The sequence below is a fragment of the Manacus candei genome, unplaced genomic scaffold (genome assembly GCF_025592945.1).
Source record: "Manacus candei isolate 608988 ecotype Guabito, Panama unplaced genomic scaffold, ASM2559294v1 h1tg000011l, whole genome shotgun sequence".
Taxonomy (NCBI): domain Eukaryota; kingdom Metazoa; phylum Chordata; class Aves; order Passeriformes; family Pipridae; genus Manacus; species Manacus candei.
In genome coordinates this window covers 11,933,553-11,946,502 of record NW_026138059.1, presented here as the reverse complement: position 1 = coordinate 11,946,502, position 12,950 = coordinate 11,933,553, and the positions used below count along the sequence as shown (strand labels likewise).

At 39.1% G+C, this 12,950-nt stretch overlaps 1 protein-coding gene across 5 annotated transcripts in view; it reads left to right on the top strand.

The window, feature by feature from the left end:
* Nucleotides 1-12,950, top strand: part of CSMD1 (CUB and Sushi multiple domains 1) — a 1,077,494-nt gene that overhangs the window by 807,378 nt on the left and 257,166 nt on the right. For all 5 annotated transcript variants that reach the window (XM_051778075.1, XM_051778073.1, XM_051778072.1 and 2 more), the window contains 3 exons: nt 1,528-1,722; nt 5,310-5,448; nt 11,887-12,074. In XM_051778075.1, coding sequence (XP_051634035.1) covers nt 1,528-1,722; nt 5,310-5,448; nt 11,887-12,074 — 522 coding nt within the window. The remainder of the gene's footprint in view (nt 1-1,527; nt 1,723-5,309; nt 5,449-11,886; nt 12,075-12,950) is intronic.

Here is a 12,950-nt window from a genome sequence, read left to right as displayed (position 1 = left end):
AAGGCAGAACAAATAACCAAAGCCCAGATCATTCATATCTAAGCATCCAATGCAAGTGATTTAATATACTTCTCAATGGAACCATTAGGAATAAGTTCACAAAGGTGTAAATACTGAATACTGAGATGTTATTTGAAAAACACAGAAGTATAAAAAAGCAACTAGAATTTTAATGCAGATGAATAATTCTGGGAACCTGATTTGCTTTTACGCTTTTTCTTCCAGTTTGATGATGTGGTATCTAAGAATACAGACTCCTGAGATTAGAGATCTCTTTTTTGGGTTACACATAATAGTTACCTTCTGTGGTTTTTCTAGTGTCTAGAACATGACTGATCTGATGCAGAACTCTTTCCTATAAGAGTGCACTAATTTAGAATAATTTTTCTCTCAGGCTACAGTTCGTTTAAGAATTTTAAAAAATTTAAAAAAATACTGTCTCTGAGAATGCAATTTCTAAAGTTGCAACTAAAGCTTAGTTGCAACTGGCCAACCAGTTCAAAAGTTGTTAAATGTGGACCTACTGGTCACATACATACAGAGAGCTACTGAAAGCATAAGTCTTTCCCATTTGGGAAACCAGGCTAAAAATCCAGATAACCTTGTGTTTTGTTTATATGAAAATATTTCACTAAACAGTACTCTCAGCTGAAAACTCCAGTAACAGCATCATCATGTAGAAAACATTATTACATTTGTCATAGACCGCTAACTCTCCTAAAAGTTTTATGATTCATTCAAAGACATTACTTATATGGAGATTATCTTTTTAGTTCAATAAATTAGTTTCTAAGGTTATAGAAGTTAATTGACAATAAAGTTGTCTTTGAGACTCTTGCACTGTTCCTATGTTGTGTCAATTAAGATAATCAAACCATAGTGTCTGTGGCCAAGGTTAAATTATTTAGAAAGGTACCTCACATAATGCTGGAATTCATTTGTTTCAGTCCTTTTTAAGTCTTAGATACCTAAATTGGTTCTTTTGATTTTTATGGGAAAATTTTGTATTTTTTGTCCTTTGAAAAATAGCAGGAAGAGAAAAGAGGAGGCCATCTCCTCTTGCTCTATCTCTTGTTACTTGTGAGAAGACACCAATATTCATCTTGCTACAACCCCCTTTCATGTAGTCATAGGGAGTAACAAGGGCTCTCCTCAGCCTCCCTTTCTCCAGGTGAAACAATCCCAATTCCCTTATAGTGGAGGAAAACCATCTGGATTTTTTCCAGAGGAAAATTTAGGCAATTTGTTCTTGTGTATCTAAGCCACACACATTTAAAAAGCTTTCAAATTCAGTCTGTGTCATCTGTGTGAATGTCCTTGGATTTAAAGCTGAATCTTTATGGAGAATTTTTCTATGCTTTGAATTATATACTACCATCTAATATGTGTTATGTATTACTGTATTACGATTGAAATATTAATCTCCTCCTCAAAAGAAAAAAAAAAGACAATTTAAAGGGGAGGCTGTTATTATTATTATTACTATTATTGTTATTATTACTAGTATTATTACTATGTTTTTATCAGCCTTTGGTCAGAATGAGTGCCATGATCCAGGCATTCCCATAAATGGGAGGCGCTTTGGAGACAGATTCCTTCTGGGAAGTTCTGTTTCTTTTCACTGTGATGATGGCTTTGTGAAGACTCAAGGTTCTGAATCCATAACCTGTATTATGCAAGATGGAAATGTAGTATGGAGCTCTACTGTCCCACGTTGTGAAGGTAAGGCCACAATCTTTATTTTGCACCTATAGTTTGAATAATGACACTATTTAAATTTACCTTACTTTTTACATTTTGTACATAAGACTGCTTTAGCTGAAGTTATTTGCTCATCTTATTTCAACACTTTCCCAGTCAAACGAGAGTGCAATAATTCATGGCTAGGCTTCGCGAACGAAGATTAAGGAAGGCTCTATCCACATTTATTACAGGTACGCTGGTGGCTAATGAGGCCAATAGAGATAGACATGTCCGATTGCAAAAGGCACAGCAGAAAGACTCCTTAGGTGGTATATTCAGCAAGACACGAATCTTTCTGTGTTGTCTTTTCTCCTCGAGAGTGATCCTGTGTGCGTTCTCAAAGGAGACAGCAGCGTTATAGATGGTGTGTCTCCAGGCCTCCTGATCTGAGGCCAGAGTAGACCAGTTATGATGATCAGTACGGCCAAGGATGAGATGTTTTTTCAGGGAGTCCTTGTATCTTTTCTTCAGGGCTCCTCTCTTGTGGCAAGTTCACCATAGACCAAGATCTTAGGGAGGCGGTGGTCCTTCATCCTTGAGACGTGCCCTGCCCAGCTCAGCTGTGTTCTCAGCAATGTGACCTCAGTACTTGTGACTGCTGCTTAATAGAAACAAGATAACTTGCTTCTAAATTCTTGGAATAAATTAGCATTCTAAAAATCTGGTTGCTATTGTTTTCAAGTTCTGATTGTCACCATCATTACTCAGTTATGAGTTATAACTGCTATAACAGTTTTGGCTGCAGCATACTGAAGAACATATTATTATTATCTACCACATAGAAAGTGAAGTAAAGCTTCCATTTAAAAGTCCTTTTTGAAGGTTTACCCCTTTAATTTTCTCAAAATGAAAGTATACTTGAATTTCTCTCTGTAACATTATAACCTGCAGTACATCTATTCCTGTGAAATATAGTGAAAACCAGAGCTATGTTTAATATTCATTATATTATCCAAAATTTCCAAATTTATTTACTTCTTTCCTAGGTGAATAAACAGGCAAATATGGTCTCTACTTATGTTCAAATCTCTCTTTAGAATGAAATAAATTTTAAAAAAAAAGTAGGCCGATTCCTTGATGCTTAGCGGGCAAAGTAGATGAGTGCATTTAATAAATGACCAGAATATGTTTTCTAAAAGTAATGTTCAAAAGTGTATACCTTTTATTAAACAACAGATACTTAGACAGGGACCAAATTAAAAGATTTTTTGGAAAAAATAATCCAAACCTTCCAAGTAGTGGGTTTTTTTTATTGCCCACTGGAAAAACTTCCTATAGACCATTCCAAGTCTTCAGTGAAATCAAATAACCTCTCTGAGTAGTTTGGTTTTGGGTTTTTTTTGTTAAAAACATTGAATCAAAAGCAGGCATATTAATCTACTACTCACAAATTCATGTTATTATCCATTTATATATGGCATAAAAGATTTGTTTGTCACTACTTAGAGAAACAGAAGAAAAGTGGCAAGATTTCCTGCACTGAAATATGGAAATTCCTGTAATGATACCACAGATTACTTGAGGACAATACAAAAGATACTAAGATAAATTTAACTGACCTTGCAAGTGTTCCTGTGTTAGACTGCTCCACAGTCTTTGGTAAAATATAACATCCCAAAGCCCTGTGCTATGACAGCTTAATTTTTTAAGGGACTCATGTTTTCCAAAATTTGTTCTGTTACTTCTGCTGTTGTTTAATCCTACTCCAGAGTCTTTTGATTCTGCTCTGAAAAATGCTCCCTGTCTAGCCCTGTTATCTTCATAGCCCTCTTGCAATATATTTTTTTTAAAGTTTTTTATGGTGGAGAAGCAAGTTAGAGAACATTTAAACAAATTTGACATACAGGAATGGGCTTGATGGCATCCACCCAAGAATTCTGAAGACATCGAATGAAATTACAAGGTCACTCAATATCTTGGGAAGCTGACTTCGGGAGATTCCTGAAGACTGGGAGAAAGCAAATTCCAATCTTCAAGAAATGAAAGGAGTATCTGAAGAACTACAGATCTCATCCATATCACTGGGAAAGGTGATGCAGCAATGTTCCTTGAAACCACTTCCAAACAGTGAAGAAAAAGATGGTGACTGGGAGCAGTCAACATGGATTTAAGAAGGGGAAATCATGCCTGACCAACCTGATAGCCTTCTGCGTTAAGATGACCGGCCTAATGGAAGAGGGGAGAGTAATGGATATTTTTTATCTCAGTTTTAGTAAGGTGTTTGACACTGTGTCCTGCAAGACTCTCGATGACAAACTAACGGAGTGTGGACTCAAGAAGTGAGCAGGGAAGTGGACCAAACACTGACTGAACTGTTGGCCTCATAGGATTGCGGTCAGTGGCACGAAGTCTAACTAGTGACTAATTTATAATGGTGTAGCCCAGGGATTAATCCCATGCCCAATACTGTTTAAAATCTTCAATAATGAACTGAATGCTGAGGCAGAGTATACTTCTGAGCAAGTCTGCAGATGATGTAAAGCTGAGGGGAGTGGTTGGTACACGATATGTTTGTTCTGCTGTTCAGAGGAACCTTGACAGAGAGGCAGGAGACCTGGACTGAGAAGAAATGACAGGTCCTTACCACCTGTTCAGCACTGGTAAGGCTATGTCAGGAGTGCTGTGTGAAGTCCTGGGGTCCACAGTACACAAAAAAACATGGACATGCTGCAGTGAGTCCAGTGAAGAGTCATGAAGATGATTAAAGACTTGGAGCATCTGTCATACCAGAAGAGGTTGAGAGAACTGGGCTTGTCTCAACTGGAGAAGAAAAGGCTCAGGACTCTTGTGGATATGTACCAATATCTGATGGGATGGTGTAAAGAAAATGGCACTAGACTCTTCTCAGTGGTGTGCAGTGACAGGACAAAAGACAGTGAACACAAACTGAAATATAAGAAGTTCTGTCTAAACATAAGAAAGACTTGCACTGTGAGAGTAATCAAACACTGAAACAGATTACCCAGAGAGCCCAGAGATCATGCCTTTGGAGGAAGGACATGATCTTGACTGGACATGGTCCTGTGCAATCTGCTATATCAAGCAGGAAATGGGCTAGAGAGTTTCCAGACATCCCTTCCAACTGAAACCATTCTATGATCCAATGGAATATTTATACCCATAAGTTCCACTGAGCTCAACGATTATTCAAAATGGTAGAACAGTACGGTGATAATAATTACTTGGAACAATTTGTCTGATGTTTCCACATAAATGTGGAATCATATTGGATCTAAAAAATGATGAGGCATTATTTTTTTTTAAAATGATATAATGTGCTTTTCAAGAGAAAAAAGGCTGGCATAATCAAGTGCCATGCTCTGTGAATTAAGATATGTATAGAGTAATAAGCTATGATAAGATACATTGCAGGGCTTATGATTCTGAAGGAAACAAAGTGCTCAAAACATAATGTAGAAAATTTAGTTGTGGTAGACTATTAAAGCTAACTATATTAAATCTATTTTTCTATGCTTTTTAATTCAATTTTTGTGGGTTCTTTGAATATACAATATTATATTAGAAATACTGTGTATGATACAAGAATACATACTTTTTTCTTTCAGCACCATGTGGTGGACATTTGACAGCATCAAGTGGTGTTATCTTACCACCAGGGTGGCCAGGATATTACAAGGACTCACTTAATTGTGAATGGGTAATTGAAGCAAGACCAGGACATTCCATTAAGATCACTTTTGACAGGTGAGAGTCGTAAAGTCAAACAACAACTAAGGTATGAGCATAAATATTTGCTTTAATATTGAAGAAGAAAACAAAAAGGAAACCATAAAAAGGAACTTCAATGTGATACTCAGTATTCTTCAAGTAGGAAATTAAAATTTTCTACTGTGTTTATGTTGTCTTTATTTACAACACTGGAGATGCTGGAGAGGAACCCTATGGAAGGAGCTTTTTGGAGGGATTGTGTTAATGGTAAGTTGAATATGAGTCAAAAGTGTGCCTGGGAAGCCAAAAAAGCCAACCATGTTCTCGGTTGTATCAAGCACGGCACACCTAGCTGGTCAAGGGAGGTGATTGTCCCACCCTACACTGCTCTGCTGTGGCATCGCCTCAAGTACTGTGTGCGGTTTTGGGCACCTAAGTGTAAGAAGGACATCAAACAACTAGAGTTTGTACGGAGGAGAATGACCGAGATGGTGAGAGTTTTCCAAGGCAAGACATAAGAAGAGTGGTTGAAGTCACTTGGTTTGTTCAGCTTGGAGAAGGCTGAGGGGTGACTTCATGACAGTCTGTAACTTAGTCAGGGGGGCAGTGGAGTGGAAGGTACTGATCTCCTCTCTCTGTTGACCAGCAACAGGACAAGAGGAAATGGAATGAAGCTGTGTCAGGGAAAGTTCAGATTGCAGATTAAGAAAAGGTCCTTCACTGAGAGAGTGGTCAGTCACTGGAACAGGCTCCCAAGGAAAATAGTCATGGCACTGTACCTGTCAGAGTTCAATGAGTGTCTGGAACACACTCTTAGTCATATGGTTTAGGTTTAGGTAGTCCTGTGAGAAGCAGGGAGTTGGACTTGGTGATCGTTATGGGCCCCTTCCAACTTGAGATACTCTTGAGATTCTGTGATTCTAGTTTAGTGCATATTAACATACTAATATACAGATACTCAGGAAGGGCAGGGACAGGTGACATTATAGTGGGAGTCTGCTACAGGCCACTCAACAAGGAAGTCTAAGCAGATAAGACCCTCTTTAGACAGGTAGGAGCAGACTCGCATTTACCAGCTCTATTTCTCATGAGGTCTTCAACCAACACAATACTTGTTGGAGGGACAACACAGTAGGACATAAGCAAACCAGGAGGTTCCTGGATGCATTAATAATGCATTCCCTTGTCAAGTGATTGAGAAGCCAACGAGGAGAGGTGCTATACTGTACCTCAAGGGCAGCCTTGGCCACAGTGACCATCAAATCCATAGGGCTTTGACCATCAGATCCATGGTTCAAGGTCCATAGAGCAGTGAGGAGGGTGTACAGCAAGCTCACTACCCTGGACTTTAGCTGCAGTGGTTTGAATTTTGTTTTCCCCCAGAGGCTAAGAAAAGTGGTAGACCCCAAGGGGTGGAAACGCCTGGAAGTTTTGGAGTTCTGTCCAATGGGTGCTCCTGCAAAAATGTCAACATCCCACAAGCTCACCGGAAGAGATGAGTTGTAGTTTTGGTTGTTGTAGGAGAGGTGGCCATGTTGTGAGCCCCGAGGAAGGGGCTCTGAGCCCCACAGGGGGCCTTTGGCCCCCAGCCCCCAGCGGGGGCTGCAGGGACCTGGAACAGCATAAAGCTGGGCTAGGTGCCTGTAGTTATGCCAGGAGATGTTTTCTCCATGGGCGCAGAGCAGCAGCAGACACTGACCAGAGAAACGGTGGCAGAGAGCCAGAGATAAGAACCTGAACTGGAGGAGCAGCAGAAACAACACGCAGCACCGCAGAGAAGACTCCTGGAAGGAGAGTTGAGGAGAAAGAGAACCAGCAGCCTGAGAGAGAGTTCTGGGGGTAAGACTGTACCAGATCCCCTAAAACTCCCTTGAGACCCCTCTTGGAGAAGAGGGACATAGACTCCTATTTTGGAGAGCAGTTTTGGACATGCAGCACCGGAGAGAGAGAGAGGAGCTAAGAAGCTCAAAAGACGTCCCGGAGCTGGACTGGGACGGCCAGATGGAATGCGGGGGCAGTTGACCTTGGCTCCCCCCTTGCACTGCTGCCACGGTGGCAGCCTGAGAGACAGGGCACAGAGGCCCTGCAAGAGATACCAGACCATCACAAAGACCCCCCTGTGTCCTGGTGATATGACGTGGTGATACGACCTTGTCTGGGGTTACGAAGCCCACGGAAGACCCCTCGGTTGGAGGCGATGGGGCCGAGAGAGGTTTGAATACCTCCCTCGTGAGTACTGGCAGAAAGCCAGCTATCAGCTGCTACATGTGGAGAAGAAGACAGACTGTTGCCTCAGAAGATGCTGCTGCTTAAGGACTGGAAGGGATCTGTCCTTCTTTCCCTCCTGGACTTTTTTTTGGAGGGGAGAAGATATCTGATCATTGTAAATACATATGTCATGGTAGAGATAGTTTGTGATCGTGTGTATAAGGTGATATGGTATTTATTTGTACAGTCATTGTAATATATTCCCTTTCCCCCACTTTGAGTCTGGTGTGTTTTGTCTGGAAAAACCCATCTCACATTAGGTTGAGATGTGGGAGGGGGGATGGAGCTAGGGGATTGGATTTTGGGACTATCTCAAACCATGACATTAGGACAGCAGACTTTGGCTTCTTCAGGGATCTACTTGGTAGAGTACCATGGGATAAAGCGCTGGAGGGAAGAAAGGCAAAAGAAAGATGGTTAATATTCAAAGACCATATGCTCCAAGCTCAGGACTGATGCATCCCAACAAAGAGGAAGTCAGGTAAAAATGCCAGGAGGCCTGTGTGAGTGAACAAGATGTTCCTGGACAAACTCAAACATGAAAATGAAGCCTACGGAGGATGGAAGGAGGGGATTAATAGCAGCCTGGGATTAATAGCAGCTTAGAGGAATGGTCTGAGCAGCCAGGGATCAAATTAGAAAAGCTAAAGCCATGATAGAATTCAGTCTATCCAAGGACATCAAGGGCAACAAGAAAAACTTCTATAGGTACTTTGATGGTAAAAGGAAGATTAGGGAAAATGTGGGCCCTCTCCAGAAGGAAATGGAACAGGAGATTACCCAGAATATAGAGAAGTCTGAGGTAGTCAATGACTTTCTTACCTCAGTGTTCACTGGTAAGTACTCCAGCCACGCTGCCCAGGTCACAGAAGGCAAAGGCAAGGATTGGGAGAATGCAGAACCACTTGCTGTAGGAAGAGAGTTCTGAGACCATCTAAGGAACCTGAAGGTGCAGAAGTCCATGGGACCTGATGAGATATATCCATGGGACCTGATGATATGCATTCCTGATTCCTGAGGGAACTGGCAGATGAAATGGCTAAACCACTATCCATCATCTGAGAAGTCGTGTCAGTCAAGTGAAATTCCCACTGACTGGAAAAGGGGAAGCATAGCCGTATCCTGGGCTGCATCAAAAGAAGCATGGCCAGCATTTTGAGGGAGATGATTCTCCCCCTCAACTCTGCTCTATACATGATGAATCCTGGTCTGGTGTCCCCAGCATAAGAAGGACATGGAACTGTTGGAGTGAGTCCTGAAGAGGGTCACAAAACTGATCAGAGGACTGGCACACCTCCTCTATGAGGACAGGCTGAGAGCCTGACAGCAAGTCATCAGAACTAGACAGCATTGACCCAGGAGTTCTGAATGAGTACTAAGTTGATGCGGCTGAACAGTTGAAATCTGTGTACAACTGTGCTTTTAAAACTGTCTTGATACTTGTGCACTTCAGGAACTGCATCTTTTAAATCTTTTATGGAGTTCTAAGGAACTGCATGCTGAATGACCACTGCAAAAACTATAACAAAGTGTAGCATTAGTGGAAGCATGGATAAATGAGGAAGTGTCAGTATGGCTTTTGTAGAAGAAATCCTATTTCAGAAACCCCTTGGAATTCTTTGGTGGTGTAAGAAAGCATAGAAAAATGTTGGATATAGTTTATCTGGGTTTTCAAAATGCAAGTTTTATATCTTGCATTTCACTCTGCAAAGGGCTATTAAAAGGCTAAGCATCATTTAAACACGAAGAGGGACATTAAAAGAACTTAACAGTCTCACAGTGGAATTCTGGGTGTTTTGCAGAGAACTGTAGTATGCTCAAAATTGTTCAACATGTCCAGAATTGATCTTAAAAAAGAGAAAATTAGACTAATAATACTAAGCTCTTCAGGATATTAAAAACAAGGTATAACTGAAGCATTGCTGAAGTTTCTTACAAGACTGGATGTCTGGGAAACCAAATTGCAGGAAGATTAAGTAAATGCAAAGTGAATCACATGAAAAAAATAATTCCACCTTGATATATAAAACACTGTGTTTTGAACTTACACTGGTTACTGAGCTACTGAAGTTCTGGTAACTCTTTGTCAAGAAATATGAATGAAAACTAATACATACTTTTCAGATTGTGAGTAATGCGTGGAAGCATTGAGATTGTGACTTATAAATAAGGAAAGGGGCTAGATGGATAACTGCTGACTGATTTTTGTTACTTTACAAACCCAAGCCAATGTAAAAAACAATTCATTCCCTCAAATCCGCAAAAACAGACAAGTGAATTATAAATTCATTTCAGAGTTTGAGATGAGCAAGAACACACTGGGAATAAAGATCATTGTAATGGGTAACAACTCCTATAAGAAGGGTTTGCAATCCACTGTTGTCATACTGCTCTGCTAAGGAAACCACAATTGCTGGCTGAGTCTATTCATTATGAGTACAAATAAAGTATTTAAACCAGCCTAGTGGTATCCGTCTCTTTTCATCATTACGCTGCAGGGTAGATCAGTGTATAATCACTGAAATCATGGAAAGGTACTGAAAAACTCTCAAGTATTTTAGTGATGTTCTCTGTGATTGTCTATTTTTTTGTAAATTTAATGAAACCAGAGAGCCTTCCAGACACAAGAACTCATGTGTTTATGCAGCTAAATTGTTGAAATAGTTTCCAACATGCTTCTGGAACTTGTCAACCAGCATTACCCCAAATAATTATCAAGCATGGCCAGGAGTTACTGTGGGCAAGCAACCATTCACAATAGGAAATTTGAATAGTATCTTCTTCTTTGAGAGGCTAAAGAGTGAATTTAATAATATAGATGTGGGCCATTCCATGCTAGCTGACTTCACTCCCAGAAACAGGTCCTGAAAGTGCTAAATGTATTAACAAACCTGCAAGCCCTGTATTCCACCAACAGAGTAGATAGATAGCAGTAAAAAAAATTGTGTGGATTTTATCCAGCATATCCAAATAGAGTAGGTAGCACCGTAAATCTAGAGAGTTTTCTGTGTGAAGAGTAAGAAATGATATGAAGGGCCTAAGTCAGTTTCCAAACAGTCATTAGCACTGAAAGCTTTCTGATTTCTGAATGTGCTTTTGTTCTCAGGGAATCATAAGAGAAGAATTAGGAGAGACTACTAAATATTTGCAAAATATGAAGTCGCCGATACTGATATGTCTGTGAAGATGGTTTTAGAAGACCTGTTTGGTCTGTAAAATATGATGACCTGAATGAGCAACTTGGTCATTCGGTCATCATTGCCTAACAAAGTATAATGTTCATTTACACTTCGAAGGAATTTTCACATATATTTCCCCTTTTCTGAGTGTTTAATAATTTGGAGTTTTCTTTCATTAAAAGGACACAAGATCTTATCTCTAGACCCACAAAACTTGTCCCATATTGACAAGACAACCAAGGGCATTCACTTTGGAAAAAGCATTGTATTGCGTAGGGGCAGTCTGATGCTCTCAGAAGTTGAACTAATAAGCCCCATGGGAATAGAAGAGAAAAATCTCTGAACATATACATTTCTGAAACATGAAAATAAGAATATTGAGTTTGCAGGCAAATACATTTAGACCAGTATATCTGTGTAATAATACAAACTTTTTTGACAGGAAAATTTATGTGTGCATGGTTTAGATGATGCAGCTTCTAACAGAATCTGATATAACCACAAACTGTCTTGAAAAGCATCTGATGTAAAAAACTGCCAGTCCAAGTTTCATCTACAGAAAGAGCAGATCTGAGCTGTTTAATTTAAGAACTACTACTAGATGACTGTACACATGAGATGAAATAATGAAATATTATTGAAGATGTTCCTAGGATGTACAACTATTTTTTAACTTGAGGGCAAGAAATTTCTTAGATATTCATAATGCAATTTTGTTTGAGACAATTTGCATTTTTGTACCCAGATTCCCCACTAAATGTCTTTCTGAAGGCCAGTCATATGGTTGATCTGAAGTATATTGCATCCCTTATGAATTCTATATGATAGCAGATATAACAAGGTGAGGAAAAAGATGCATAAAACCTTCCTTAATTACTATCCTCAGTAATACATGGATGGATCCGTAGATACGCATATTTTTTATATATGATACTCTTGATCAGTTACACATGGACTGCATTTCTAACAGTTAAAGAAAATAACACCATTCCTCTATCTACCATTTGACTTGCATATTCCTTTTCAGATTTCAGACTGAAGTTAATTATGATACTTTGGAAGTCAGAGATGGGCCAGCAAATTCATCACCGTTAATTGGAGAATATCATGGAACACAAGCACCCCAGTTTCTTATCAGTACTGGAAATTATATGTATCTGCTGTTCACTACGGACAACAGTCGTTCCAGTGTTGGTTTCCTAATTCACTATGAGAGTAAGTCTGATATTTATCAAATAGATTTTTATTTAATCTTGAAAAAAAATTCAGTTTGAAAATGAACAAATGAATGTGAACAAATAAAATAAAGTATTTGTATTTGTGTAAGAATAAATTACATTTATGTTGTAGTGACAGGTAATTCTAAAACTATTCATTTTGGGATTTTTTCCTTCATGAGTTCTTCTGTCATTCAGAGTACTTATGGACCTCATTTAGTCAAATGCAAAGTAATTTTAGGAACTTTCCCTCATAAGTAAAGATACATTGTTCTTTTTGGGTTTTTTGGGGGGGGATTCCCCTATCTTCTCTTTCACTTTCTCTCTTTTTCTGGTTTTAATACATTTTTGCAGTGCTGAACAGATTTGGACCTTTTTTATGATGGTTCCAAAATGCAAATAAATTAATAATAATATCTCCTTGTAAACAACAGAATCATCATAAGAGCATTTTCTTTTAAATTAAATGCATCAAATGATGTATATTAAGTGGTCTGAAGTAACACTGATCTTCATATGGTAGTACAGCTGTTTACTTAATCATTGACTAAAGAGAGCTTATGTGTTTACTGCAGTTATGCCAAACAAATGACATCATTTTTATCAGTTGTTCTAATTTAAAAACTAATTTGATTGTAGTAAATTTGTTCTAGTATTGAATCTGGAATGAGTGACCAAACTTGTATTTTATAGCCACATCAAACCTTGGAAATTCTGCATAGCTTCTTTTAATTTTGGCTACAACACGGTGGTAATGGCTGAATAGATAATAGTATGATAAACTGGAAGGGCACTAAATCATGTAAGGACAAGGAACAGTAGATAGGTTTCTGTATCAGTTTAACTCCAGATGCTGATTTTCCCTCTTTTTATT